The sequence below is a fragment of the Natator depressus genome, chromosome 5 (assembly GCF_965152275.1).
Source record: "Natator depressus isolate rNatDep1 chromosome 5, rNatDep2.hap1, whole genome shotgun sequence".
In the NCBI taxonomy this organism is placed as follows: domain Eukaryota; kingdom Metazoa; phylum Chordata; order Testudines; family Cheloniidae; genus Natator; species Natator depressus.
Window position 1 is genome coordinate 130,140,953 of NC_134238.1, and position 12,928 is coordinate 130,153,880.

General features: G+C 43.9%; 1 protein-coding gene across 1 annotated transcript; it reads left to right on the forward strand.

Annotated features, from left to right (window-relative positions):
- The first annotated feature begins 270 nt into the window (after positions 1-270).
- On the forward strand, positions 271-12,621 carry NIPSNAP3A (nipsnap homolog 3A). Its single transcript, XM_074953658.1, has 6 exons — positions 271-377; positions 3,549-3,756; positions 8,160-8,321; positions 10,243-10,392; positions 11,453-11,539; positions 11,646-12,621. Exons 1-6 carry the CDS (start codon positions 318-320, stop codon positions 11,720-11,722), a joined length of 744 nt encoding a protein of 247 aa, XP_074809759.1. The 5' UTR covers positions 271-317; the 3' UTR covers positions 11,723-12,621.
- Positions 12,622-12,928: the final 307 nt, after the last annotated feature.

Sequence of the window (12,928 nt, forward strand, 5' to 3'; positions counted from 1 at the left end):
CAGGGGCCGTTGCACGGGCGATGCCCCCCGGCCGGGATTGGCTGCGTACAGCGCATGCGCAGAGAGCCCCCCCGTGCTCCTGGATAAGGCCCAGGCCCTAGGCGAGGGCCCTTTCGCGCTGAGCAATTTTTTCCTTCTTCCCTTTCCGTAGCCGCCGTAACGTGCTGGGAGCCTCGTGCGGCGGGAGGGGCCGAGCGAGGGGGGGCGGGGCTGTCGACCGCGGGCCGGGGCACCCGCTGACTCCGATTGCGCTCGCGCTCCGCGGGGAGCGGCCCCCAGCGCCTCTGTCCGCGCGCACAGGCGTCCGGCCCGCCGCCATGCTGGGCCTCCGAGCCCTGCTCCTGCGGGGCGCGCGCCGGGCCCGGGCCTGCCCCCAGGTAACGGCCGGGCGGGGCCACCCGCGCGAGGGGCAGAGGAGGGCGAAGGGAGGGGGCGTGGCGTCGCGTCATGGGGGGCGTGGGGGAGGTTGGGTGTGGTGATGGGGGGGGGAGGGGCATGGTCATGGAGGGGTATAGGGTAGGGGTGTGTGTCAGTCATAGGGTGTGGGGGGCAGTATGGGGTGGGGGAGGCAGTGTAGGGGCGGCTGGGGCATGGAGCTGGGTGGGGGAGAGGTGGGGGGCAGTGTAGGGGCGGCTGGGGCATGGGGTGGGAGTAAGGCAGTAAAGGGGCATGGAGCTGGGTGGGGGAGGGATTTGGTGGTATGGGGGCACTGGGGCATGGGGTGGGAGTAAGGCAGTAAAGGGGCATGGAGCTGGGCGGGGGAGGGATTTGGTGGTATGGGGGCGCTGGGGCATGGGGGGGAGGCAGTAAAGGGGCATGGAGCTGGGTGGGGGAGGGATTTGGTGGTATGGGGGCGCTGGGGCATGGGGGGGAGGCAGTAAAGGGGCATGGAGCTGGGCGGGGGAGGGATTTGGTGGTATGGGGGCGCTGGGGCATGGGGGGGAGGCAGTAAAGGGGCATGGAGCTGGGTGGGGGAGGGATTTGGTGGTATGGGGGCGCTGGGGCATGGGGGGGAGGCAGTAAAGGGGCATGGAGCTGGGCGGGGGAGGGATTTGGTGGTATGGGGGCACTGGGGCATGGGGGGGAGGCAGTAAAGGGGCATGGAGCTGGGTGGGGGAGGGATTTGGTGGTATGGGGGCGCTGGGGCATGGGGGGGAGGCAGTAAAGGGGCATGGAGCTGGGTGGGGGAGGGGCATGGCAGTTAGGGGAAGCGGCTGGGGGCATCGGGGGTGAGGCTGTATAGAGGCATGGAGAGGGGTGGTGGCATGGCACTGTGGGGGTCTGGGCAAGAGAGGGGAGGGAGCCCATGGGGGCATGAAGGGGGAGCAAGAGGTAGCGGGGAGCTGAGTCGGTGCTGCCCCTGCAGGTGGCTGGAGACCATGTGGCTGCTGCGCAGTGCAGGCAGTAAGGAGGAGTCACTGTCCTGGTCCTTAGTGAGTCATGAAACCAACCCTGTGTGAGCACTGCACAGCCCCTCTTTCTTGTCTGTGAACATACAGAAAGGGTTAGCCTGTTTCTGCTCTCAGTCCCTGCAGTAACTTACATGTGCTAGGTGCATTTTCACTGTTTCACTCCAATGAAGTCCATGAATAGAAACTTGGTCGGTCTCTCTCTCTCTCTCTCTCTCTCTTAAAAAAAAAAAAAAAAAAAAATCTCTGTTCTAAAGCAAGCACAGATTCAAACTCAAAGAGTGGCAATGGCAGCCACATTGTGGGTTTTACACCTTCACTTTGAAGATAACTTCAGCTTCTCCTCGGTCCGTACAGCCTGGTAACACGGTGGCAAGTTTTCACTTCTTGAAATGTCAGTATCCCAAGGTTCCCTCTCATTCTGACTTGCACCGAACAGGCTCTGGCTTTTGATATGCAAGGTGTTCCCACGATATTATTGGGACTGATACATCATTGCAACACCATGCTGTAACATCACATTGTAGCAATGCAGTGACCGCCTCTAAAGACATTGTTCTTAAATTGGAAACTCTGAACAACTGCCCTCTGCACACACAAGTTGATCCAGGTTGGTGCTGCACTTACTAGGGCTTTTTAGGCCTTGTCTACATTGCAAAATATAATGGTGCGTAAACATGATTGTGAACATTTGAGTTGGATGACGCAATACTAGCCATGACTTGGAGGTAAGTGTAAGCTGCAATAAACTCTGGTTGGCATAATGTCATCTACCTGACTGCTCACAATCATGTTCTCAAACAACCACATTTTGTTATGTAGCTGAGCCCTTGGAGTCCTCCAGGGACCTGGGGCAGCTTCTTGTGGAAAGGGGAAAGATGAAGCAACAGTGACTGGTGTCTTATGGAATCAGTCAATTATACAGACTTTAATCCTTGAAATGCATGTCAGAACAATCTCTGAACATGTGCTGTTGGCACTCATGAAGGATACGAAGGGCAGAAACTGTGACCTTGACACTGATTCACCATTTGCCTCTATGGTTCTCTGAATCTTTTTTGTCCTTTTGAAGCTTGACATTGAGTGGGTAAATAACACATTGCACAATTGTGGTTACTCAAAATATGTGCAGGTTTAAAATTTTTGTGACAACCTTCTTGCATTAAGAAACAATGAACCTGAAAGGAATCGAGGGATATTTCCATCAAGGCTAAAGTTAGGATACCCCAAAATATATTTAAATGGCTATCTATACCATATGTAATGCACTTTAAGATATTTGTGCAGCAGGGGTTCCCGCAGAGTGATGTATTTAAGAAAGTTCTTCATCACACAGCACATTGTCAACCTGTGGAACTTGTTACCAAGGGATGTTGTGAAGGCTAAAATGATAACTGAGTTCGAAAAAGGTAAGTTAATGCCAAGATGCTCAGGTGCTCAACCCAATGCTCTGGGTGTCCCTTAACCTTTGACTGCCAGAAGCTGAGACTAGACGACAGGGGATGGATCACTCGATAATTGCCCTGTTCATTCCCTCTGAAGCATCTGGCACTGACCACAATCAGACGACAGGATACTAGGCTAAATGGACCATTGGTCTGACCCAGTATGACTATTCTTATGTTAGGAGTAGAGAGGTGACTGTGGCTATGGGCTGGGTCTGTGGGAGCTGCTGTGGCATCTCTCAGATGGTCCCAGTACATTATGTGTTGGTTCTGCTCTTGCTTTGGTAGCAACTTCAGCCTGGCCTCAGAATGCTCCTGTTTAGTCATTATTTTTGATATCCCGCCAAAAACTTCCTGAGGAGACGAAATGAGAGAAGGGAACTGCCAATTTTTAACAGTTAATATCTCAGCAAAAACTGATCAGAATTTCACTGGAAAAAGAAAAGGTACCTCAATGGCCTGAGGGCTATCCCTTGCCAAGTATTAAAGGCCTACTGCAAACAATGGAGGTGAGAGAGCTGCTCAAAAGGTGGCAGGAATCCTTTACTGTGGAAAGTATTAAGCAGGCTAAATTATAGGCATTGCTACCAGCTTCTATCTAGAAATGAGATGCACTGAAATCTAGAATGAACTGGCAGATTGTTTTATGTCTCCAGTAGTAACTTTAGTTATTTTTTAAACAATCTCTGTTCAGGTCCACGCATCTTTGGCTACAGGGCCCAGGCAAAATGATGGCACGTTTTATGAAATTCGTACCTATGATGTTAAGCCATCAAAGATGAAGGAGTTTGTGGAAATGGTCAATAAACACATCCACCTGCGCACAGCTCATTCAGAGATGGTTGGAATCTGGACTGCGGAGTTTGGGGGCATGAATAAGGCCATCCATATTTGGAAGTTTGGTATGTGCAGCATCACTTCATATTGCTCTTGTGTGTCATGTGCTTTAGACAGATGAAACAGGATGTTTCTCTTGGGCTCTTATAAATGAATGATTAGAGAATAGCTCCTATACTGACAACTGAAAACAAATACAGTAGAGCCTCAGAGTTTCGAACACCTCGAATGGAGGTTGTTTGTAACTCTGAAATGTTCGCAAAAAGAAAAGGAGTACTTGTGGCACCTTAGAGACTAACAAATTTATTTGAGCATAAGGTTTCGTGAGCTACAGCTCACTTTAACTCTGAACAGAACATTATGGTGGTTCTTTCAAAAAGTTTGCAACTAAACATTGACTTAATACAGCTTTGAAACTTTACTGTGCAGAAGAAAAATGCTGGTTTTAACCATGTTAATTTAAATGCAACCAGCACAGAAACAGTTTCCTTATCTTGTCAAACCTTTTTTTAAACTTTCCCTTTATTTTTTTTTAGTAGATTACGTTTAACACAGTACTGTACTGTATTTGCCTTTTTTTTTTTCTTTTTTTTGTCTCTGCTCTTGCCTGATTCATAGAATCATAGAATATCAGGGTTGGAAGGGACCTCAGGAGGTCACCTAGTCCAACCCCCTGCTCAAAGCAGGACCAATCCCAAATAAATTGTCTTAGCCAGGACTTTGTCAAGCCTGACCTTAAAAACCTCTAAGGATGGAGATTCCACTTCCTCCCTAGAGAACCCATTCCAGTGCTTCACCACCCTCCTAGTGAAAAAGTTTTTCCTAATATCCAACCTAAACCTCCCCCACTGCAACTTGAGTCCATTACTCCTTGTTCTGTCGTCTGCTACCACCAAGAACAGTCTAGATCAATCCTCTTTGGAACCCCCTTTCAGGTAGTTGAAAGAAGCTATCAAATCCCCCCTCATTCTTCTCTTCTGCAGACTAAATAACCCCATTTCCCTCAGCCGCTCCTCATAAATCATGTGCTCCAGCCCCCTAATCATTTTTGTTGCCCTCGCCTGGATGTTTTCCAATTTTTCCACATCCTTCTTGTAATGTGGGGCCCAAAACTGAACACAGTACTCCAGATGAGGTCTCACCAATGCCAAATAGAGGGGAATGATCACATCCCTCGATCTGCTGGCAATGCTCCTACTTATATAGCCCAAAATGCTGTTAGCCTTCTTGGCAACAAGGGCACACTGTTGACTCATATCCAGCTTCATGTCCACTGTAGCCCCTAGGTCCGTTTCTGTAGCCACTCGGTCCCTAATCTGTAGCAGTGCATGGGATTCTTCTGTCTTATCCTCTGCACTTATCCTTGTTGAACCTCATCAGATTTCTTTTGGCCCAATCCTCCAATTTGTCTAGGTCACTCTGGACCTTATCCCTATTCTCCAGTGTATCTAGCACTCCTCCCAGTGTAGTGTCATCTGCAGACTTGCTGAGGGTGCAATCCATGTCATCCTCCAGATCACTAATGAAGATATTGAACAAAACCGACCCCAGGACCGACCCTTGGGGCACTCCGCTTGATACCGGCTGCCAACTAGACATGGAGCCATTGATCACTACCCGTTGAGCCCGATTATCTAGCCAGCTTTCTATCCACCTTAGAGTCCATTCATCCAGCCCATACTTCTTTAACTTGCTGGCAAGAATAGCGTGGGAGACAGTGTCAAAAGCTTTGCTAAAGTCAAGGAATAACACGTCTACCGCTTTCCCCTCATCCACAGATTGCGTACTTCCGGTTCCAAATGAGGTGTGTGGTTGGCCGGTCAGTTCATAACTCTGGTGTTCATAATTCTGAGGTTCTACTGTACTTGCAGAATTAAGGTGAAGCATTTTTTATATCTCTATGCTAGACAGTCTTACAGGACTCTAAAATAGTTAATGGAGGAATTGCAATTGAGACTCTTAATTGCAGTACACATTCAAACTTAGGGCCTGATCCTGCGCTATTGAAATCAATGAGAATTTTTAAAATTGATTTCAGTGGAAGCAGGATTGGGTCCTTCAGGTTAAAGTGTGCATATGTATAGTTCTGAGGTGGCCAGTCCAATACTTTAGATTCCCCTCTCACCTTTCTTGCTCAGATAGTGTTTAATCAGTTTTCTTGTGTGCTTGGAGTCACTGTCGTACTGGAGGATATTCCAGGACCAAATAAAGCTCCAATCCTGCAAAGAGAGCTGTGTGGATGGACCCTTGCACCCACACATAGCAGACCTGAAATCATTGCAGTTTTGTGCAGGTGCAGGGGTTAAGACTTCAGGTATCGTATGAGAGATTAGGATTTATTTCTACTCTGGGGCATTAGTATCCTTTTTTAAATTTTCCCCAGATCCCCCCTTTACATTGATAGAGCCTCCTGAAGTCTGAGCAACTGTCTAGAATATCCTTTACCTAATAATTGATCTAGCATCTGTAGAGCAAAATATTTTGAATTCAGATTTAGCAATGATTAACACATAATTCTAATCTTTGTTAATTTCTCCAAATTTCTTGTCTGTTCAATTGCTTCTCTTTTTACTTATTAATTACTTAAATTCATTTTTGAAGGGTAAACCACTGAGAAACTAATTTATTTTATTAGGGAAAATTGGGATGAAGCTTTTTTGTTTTTGTTTTTGTTTTACTTGCTTTATTTGTTCTCTAACCATGCTCCAGTGTGGCTACACATCATTCTCTGTCTTTTTCTGATGCACTCAGATAGCTTTGTTTTTACATCTTTTTTGTTAATTAAAATTAATTTGCTTAGTTATTCCCTGTATTTATGTCAAGATACTGGTATGTCTCATTATTCATTTGTGTGGCTTTCTTTTCTTAAATTATTGAAAATTCTGTGTGCGCGTCTGTGTACTTTCATATACCCTAGTTATTCAAGGTAACAAGCAGGATTTAGGATTGTTACTGAGCCCTTAAAAATGGCAAATTTAATCAAGAAATTTTATGCTTTTCCTTTGTTTGAAAAGCTGTCTGAAAGATTTATGGTTTAGTAATGTTTCATGTAGCCAAACAAAGTATACTTAATGTTACATAAGGGAGAATTAATAAAAAATATTCTCATATGAGCGAAAACTCAACCTAAAATTAGAAGCCTAAAGCAAATCTGTTTACGGAAAAGGCTAAGCCACTACTTATTTTCTTATTTCCATTTCCCTGTCCCTTCTTATTTTGTACCAATAGCCAAATATCTAGTAGGTATAGAAAGCGTATACGTGAAAGACTGAGTGCCAACTTCTTGATACTGAGATACTGTGGCCACCAGCTTTCGTTAAAAAAACCCTGCTTTAATATTGATGGGAATTTTGCTTGGAAAATTGGTTTGTTCTGAAAATTGTTAAATTAACTCTGAGGGCAAAAGAGGATATTCCTGAAGAAAATTAAACTGTTCTTACGTTGTCATTTTAAAAAAATTACCCTGACTGAGAATTTAACTTTTGAATGTTCGCGGATGACATTAAGCTATGGGGAGAGGTGGATACTCTGGAGGGTAGGGATAGGGTCCAGAGTGACCGAGGCAAATTGGAGGATTGGGCCAAAAGAAATCTGATGAGGTTCAACAAGGACAAGTGCAGCGTCCTGCACTTAGGACAGAAGAATCCCATGCACTGCTACAGGCTAGGAAACGACTGGCTAAGCAACAGTTCAGCAGAAAAGGACCTGGGGATTACAGAGGACGAGAAGCTGGATATGAGTCAGCAGTGTGCCCTTGTTGCCAAGAAGGCTTACAGCATATTGTGCTGCATTAATAGGAGCATTGCGAGCCGATAGAGGGAAGTGATAATTCTCCTCTATTCAACATTGGTGAGGCCACATCTGGAATATTGCATCCAGTTTTGGGCCCCCCACTACAGAAAGAATGTGGACAAATTGGAGAGAGTCCGGTGGAGGGCAATGAAAATGATTATGGGGCTGGGGCACATGACTTATGAGGAGAGGCTGAGGGAACTGGGCATATTTAGGTTGCAGAAGAGAAGAGTGAGGGGGGATTTGATAGCAGCCTTCAACTACCTGAATGGGGGGTTCCAAAGAGGATGGAGCTGGGCTGTTCTCCATGGTGGCAGGTGACAGAATAAGGAACAATGGTCTTAAGTTGCAGTGGGGGAGGTCTAGGCTGGATATTAGGAAAAACTATTTCACTACGAGGGTGGTGAAGCATTGGAATGGGTTACAGAGGGAGGAAGTGGAATCTCCATCCTTAGAGGTTTTTAAGGCCCGGCTTGACAAAGCCCTGGCTGGAATGATTTAGTTGGGTTTGGTCCTGCTTTGAACAGGGGGTTGGACTAGATGACCTGCGGTCTCTTCCAACTCTAATATTCTGTGATTCTATGAATAGTTTATCTTCTCATAATACATTTATTTTAATTGAATCCAGTCTGACAGAGCTGACTATAGAATTTTAATGTCTTTCCCTTTCTTGTAGATAACTTTGCCCATAGAGCAGAAGTCCGGAAAGCAGTAGCCAATGATAAAGAATGGCAAGGAAAATTCATCTCTCCAGTTCTGCCCTTCTTGAATAAACAAAACAATGAAATTGTTTACCTGGTACCTTGGTGTGAGATTGGGAAGCCTTCAAAGGAAGGGGGTGAGCTTTATCTGTCTTTGTATTGATTAAAGCTATCAATGTGGATTCAATAATAAGAAATAGCTTAATGTTTTAACCAAATGTGTAAAAGGCTAGGGAAAAGTTCAACAGTGACTTTCTTTTACAGGAATATGTAAGTTAGGGTAGGGCACAGCATACGTTTGTGTGTGTGTGTGAACTTGCACTTTCATGAGTTGGTGGCTAAAGCCCTGTGCAGTATGGTTGGGAATGAATTGGAAAATTGGATGGATGAACAGCTAAGATGAACAATCTGTTCCCCCTACAGCAATGCTCTGAATATTTTTCTCTTAACTTGCTTCTTTGCTTAATGTATGGGAATGCATTTTCTAGAGATATTAAACGACAATTCAGTATCCCTTCTCGCTTACAGATTTCATGATGATTTAACTGGGAATTGGTCCTGCTTCGAGCAGGGGGTTGGACTAGATGACCTTCTGGGGTCCCTTCCAACCCTGATATTCTATGATTCTATGATTCTATGTTTTACAGTATAAAAGAAAATAAGATTGCTGCAATTTGTAGTGTGATTTCACCCACAAGGTCAGTTTAGCAGATGACACTCAGATTTTTCACAAATCCATTCACTTTTCTCTCTCAGTTTAGGAACTATGTTTTTTTTTTTTTCTTGTTTTGTCACAATCGTGATTTTAAAAACCTTCTATGAGGTAAATATGCATCATTCATGTAGAATTCATTGTGTTTTTTATAAGGCATGTTGACCACAAATATTTTCCTATCTATCTACTATCTAAATCTTCTCTAATCCTTCAGTAACAGTGTTGCCAGTTTTAACTGTTCATCCATCTATTTATCAAGCCATCCAAACCTCATATTGTTTATTACATGGAATTTTCTCAACTATTTGGAAATAGTGGAGATTTAATCTGTGGTATTTGTGTGTATATCTGTATATATAAAAAAGAACCTTTGTTCTACATTAGTGAGTTTTGGATTCTGGGCCTTTTATTTAGTTTTAGTTAACAGGTAGATAAACCCTGGCTAACTTCCTGTTAAAAGTAAGCAGGTAACAGATTATTCAAAAATGTCAATTTGTTGCCTTCCACTTATGTGTAGAATGGAGCTAAAATGTATATGCTGTCCAGTGTTGGAGGATTAAATTGGAAGATATATTGCCTGGTGGCACTTATCTTGATTTATATTAGAATTTTTGTTTGAGATCACATTTACATTGGTGTCAGTACAGATTAATCCCTGGAATGTCAATGTTAAAGGTGGCATGTCTTTCAGCAAGCCTGGAGTCTAATCTGTAAACCTTGCCGTTCCTGTAGTTCCTCCTCAAACAGGAAAGACCCTTGAAGGATAGAGCTGATACGTTTGTCCCAGGTGTCTGGTCAGTGATTGCTGCTTTGGCCTCAGGACACCTCTTGCTGCGATGGATGCTGCCAAGATTCATGTAGTGGTTATGATGTCATAAATAATATTGACCACAAAGGACACTGTCAGTTTCAGAAAGGGGGGTAGGATCTGGGCTAGTTCAGATTGTTCATCTTTCTGTATACTCAAGAGATTTTGTTGTCTCTAGCCATCTGAATGCTGCATTCATAGATTGCATTCGTAGATCCTGGAGAAAAGAGACTGGTGTTCACTTGAAATTACTTCACTTCTCTTTATCTTTTGAAATGGCTCCACCTGCGCAGGGTCGTTCAGTGAACTTTTCATTGTTTTCTTTTCTGTGACCTGTATTCCTGTGTGACATGATGGATCTTGGGACCAGCTGGAGCAATGTTTTGGTCTACTAACCCCAAAGAGTTGAAAGTTACTGCTTTAACTGAATCACAATAAATGTGAGGATGGCTTGTAAAATTTTTATACCTTTTAGAGAATCAGACGATTAATTTGACATTTTGTGGTTTGTACTGCTGTATTCTTTTTCCATCAGGGGTGTATGAGATGGTTACTTTTCAGATGAAGCCTGGTGGGCCAGCTCTGTGGGGCCAAGCGTTCAGAGCTGCAATCAATGCTCATCTCAATACAGGCTACACGAAGTTGATTGGTGTTTTCCACACAGAATATGGATTACTTAACAGAGGTACAATACTAATCAGTTTCCAGTACAGTCATGGGCACAGAGGGGCAAAGGTGCAAATCAGCAATACTCATGAGAGTGTTCAGACTCCTGATTAATGTAACTACAACTTTGGAGGCTGCATTTTGGATCCTGGGCCTCTTGTATGGCTTTAGCTAATCAAAAACTGTGATGTCTTATCATTTCTGTCACCATAACTTTACTTGCCCAGAGTCTGCATCCATGATGCTGGTACCGAGCACTGGTATTATGATGATGGGGTGCTTGTCTCATAGAATATCAGGGTTGAAAGGGACCTCAGGAGGTCATCTAGTCCAACCCCCTGCTCAAAGCAGGACCAATCCCCAGTTAAATCATCCAACAGATTTTTGCCCCCTCAAGGATTGAACTCACAACCCTGGGTTTAGCAGGCTAATGCTCAAACCACTGAGCTATCCCTCTCACTGTAAGCCTGCTACAAACCAGTGCCAGCACTAGCCCTGTGGGGAATTGAAACTCCATGTATACACATCATGTTGATAAGCAAGCCCTGAAATCATTGAAAGGATTTAAATTTATAAATAAGTCTGGCTCATGCTTGCTTATGGATCACTTCTCCTCTCAAATATGGCCAAATTACTCCCTCTTGCCAGGGGAAAAGGAGCAGCATCTTGGCACTAGTTCTGATATCACTGTAAGTGCATGGAAGGGCACACATGCACCAGGATAGCCCCATTAGTATCATGGATGCTGCATATGGACATACTGGCTCTGACTAGGTAGACAGTTGTGTATTTCTTTTTCCCTGAAATCATGTTCACTGTCTCCCTGAATTCAGCTTGACATGGGGTCTAAAGACAGTTTACTGAAACTAGAGTTGTGGCTTAAAAGGGTTAGAAAATGCAGTGTTAAAAATCAGTGTAAGGAAAGCTCTGCAGAAGGAATGTCTTGGAATGTAGTTGTTTGATGAATTGCTGCTTCTGGGTGGAGGATTTCAGAACAGAGCAAAGGACCTGTAGGATATTTCATACTGTAATTTAGCTATGGTCTCACTCTTCAATTTGTTTTGCTTTTGTTTTCACAGTTCATGTGCTCTGGTGGAATGAGAACCCTGACAATCGTGCAGCAGGGAGGCATTATGCCCATGAGGATGCTAGGGTGGTAGCAGCTGGTAAGCAAGAAGGCTCTGTCTTTTCAGCATGTGTACTGAAAATTCAGAATACAATTGATTTAAGAATGCTGTCTTGATTTACCTAATTCTGTGTATTTAATTTCAGTGCGGGAGAGTGTTAGATTCCTGGAGTCCCAGCAAAATATGCTCCTGATTCCTATGCCTTGTTCACCATTGAAATAGTTTTCTACCAACTGATGTAATGGCAGACAACACAGCTTTCATACAGCATTTTTATCCTGAACTGTCATATGGGTCTCTCTCAATACCAATATAATCTAGCCAAATATTCTTCAGTTTACAGTATGTGGATAAAACCTGAATCCACATGCTTAATCTTAGCTGTAGTCCTCTGCACTCTATGCCACAATAAGAATTCAAGGCCTGTTCACCAAGCCATGAACTCTGCAAACGCTTCATATTAGCCATGAATTTCTCATCTTATCGCCACTTGAAGATGCATCCATACAGAAGTATTCTATAACTGGTACAAAAAGGTAAAAGGCCCTTGCCAAAGCTCACAGCTGTGCCAGTGCAAGGGTGATTAGAGAGCTGTTATCTGTATAATATACTTTGCTACCTCCTGAAAAGGTCACATCTTCCCAGTTACTACTTGTTGCCCTAAGAAGCAGGAATCCTAACCTAGGTTTTGCATGCTGACCATACATCTCACGGATGTGTCTGCTTGTATTTATTATTTTTAATGAGGTTGGAATTAGGTATGAGAAATGTTGCAGTAAAATTGTTCAAGTGGTGATATAGGGAACTCCGTTTAAGTATCAGGAGTACCTTTTTTACTTGAACTACTGTATTGCAATTTACTTGAATTCTTTCTATTGTGGGTCTACACACCTTTATTCAATTATGACTGAACAGTAAGTTACATGGATCACCTCTCCATGCAAATACTTGTTTATTGTGCTGAAATGGATTATGAATGAACTGATTAATTCTGAGAGTTTCTTTGTGGATTGTGTATCAGATTAACTGTCCACTAAAGTACATATGCCTATACTTTTGAAGAAAGCTTTGCCAGACTGTAAAGCTTAAAGCCTAATAAAAGCATTGGTTATTGTTCTGCATCTTCTATATAGCTATATTACATGCCTAAAACTCTTCCTGTTCTTCCAACCAAGAGGCTATAATACTTCTATAAATGCAGCATTCTGAAGGTTCTACATGTTGGTTCCAGCAGCCTAGATAATAGTTCCTTTAGAGCCAGTAATCTTGCCCCTTAACTTGCTGGAAGGAGTCACTGAGTGTGTCGATGCATGTTGCCCATCTGTCTGGGACTAAATCTTGGTCTAGTTTACAAAGCATTGCCCCAAGATGTTAATTCAGTTACTTCATACACTGAATAAGTCAACTTGTGTGTAAAGACTTACAACT

Bases quoted from the DNA above. Each gene is read 5' to 3' on its own strand.
- NIPSNAP3A (XM_074953658.1), top strand. From the start codon at position 318: ATGCTGGGCCTCCGAGCCCTGCTCCTGCGGGGCGCGCGCCGGGCCCGG. The intron at 3,757-8,159 runs GTATGTGCAGCA...CCTTTCTTGTAG, and splicing joins CATCCATATTTGGAAGTTTG to ATAACTTTGCCCATAGAGCA. The intron at 11,540-11,645 runs GTAAGCAAGAAG...ATTTAATTTCAG, and splicing joins TGCTAGGGTGGTAGCAGCTG to TGCGGGAGAGTGTTAGATTC.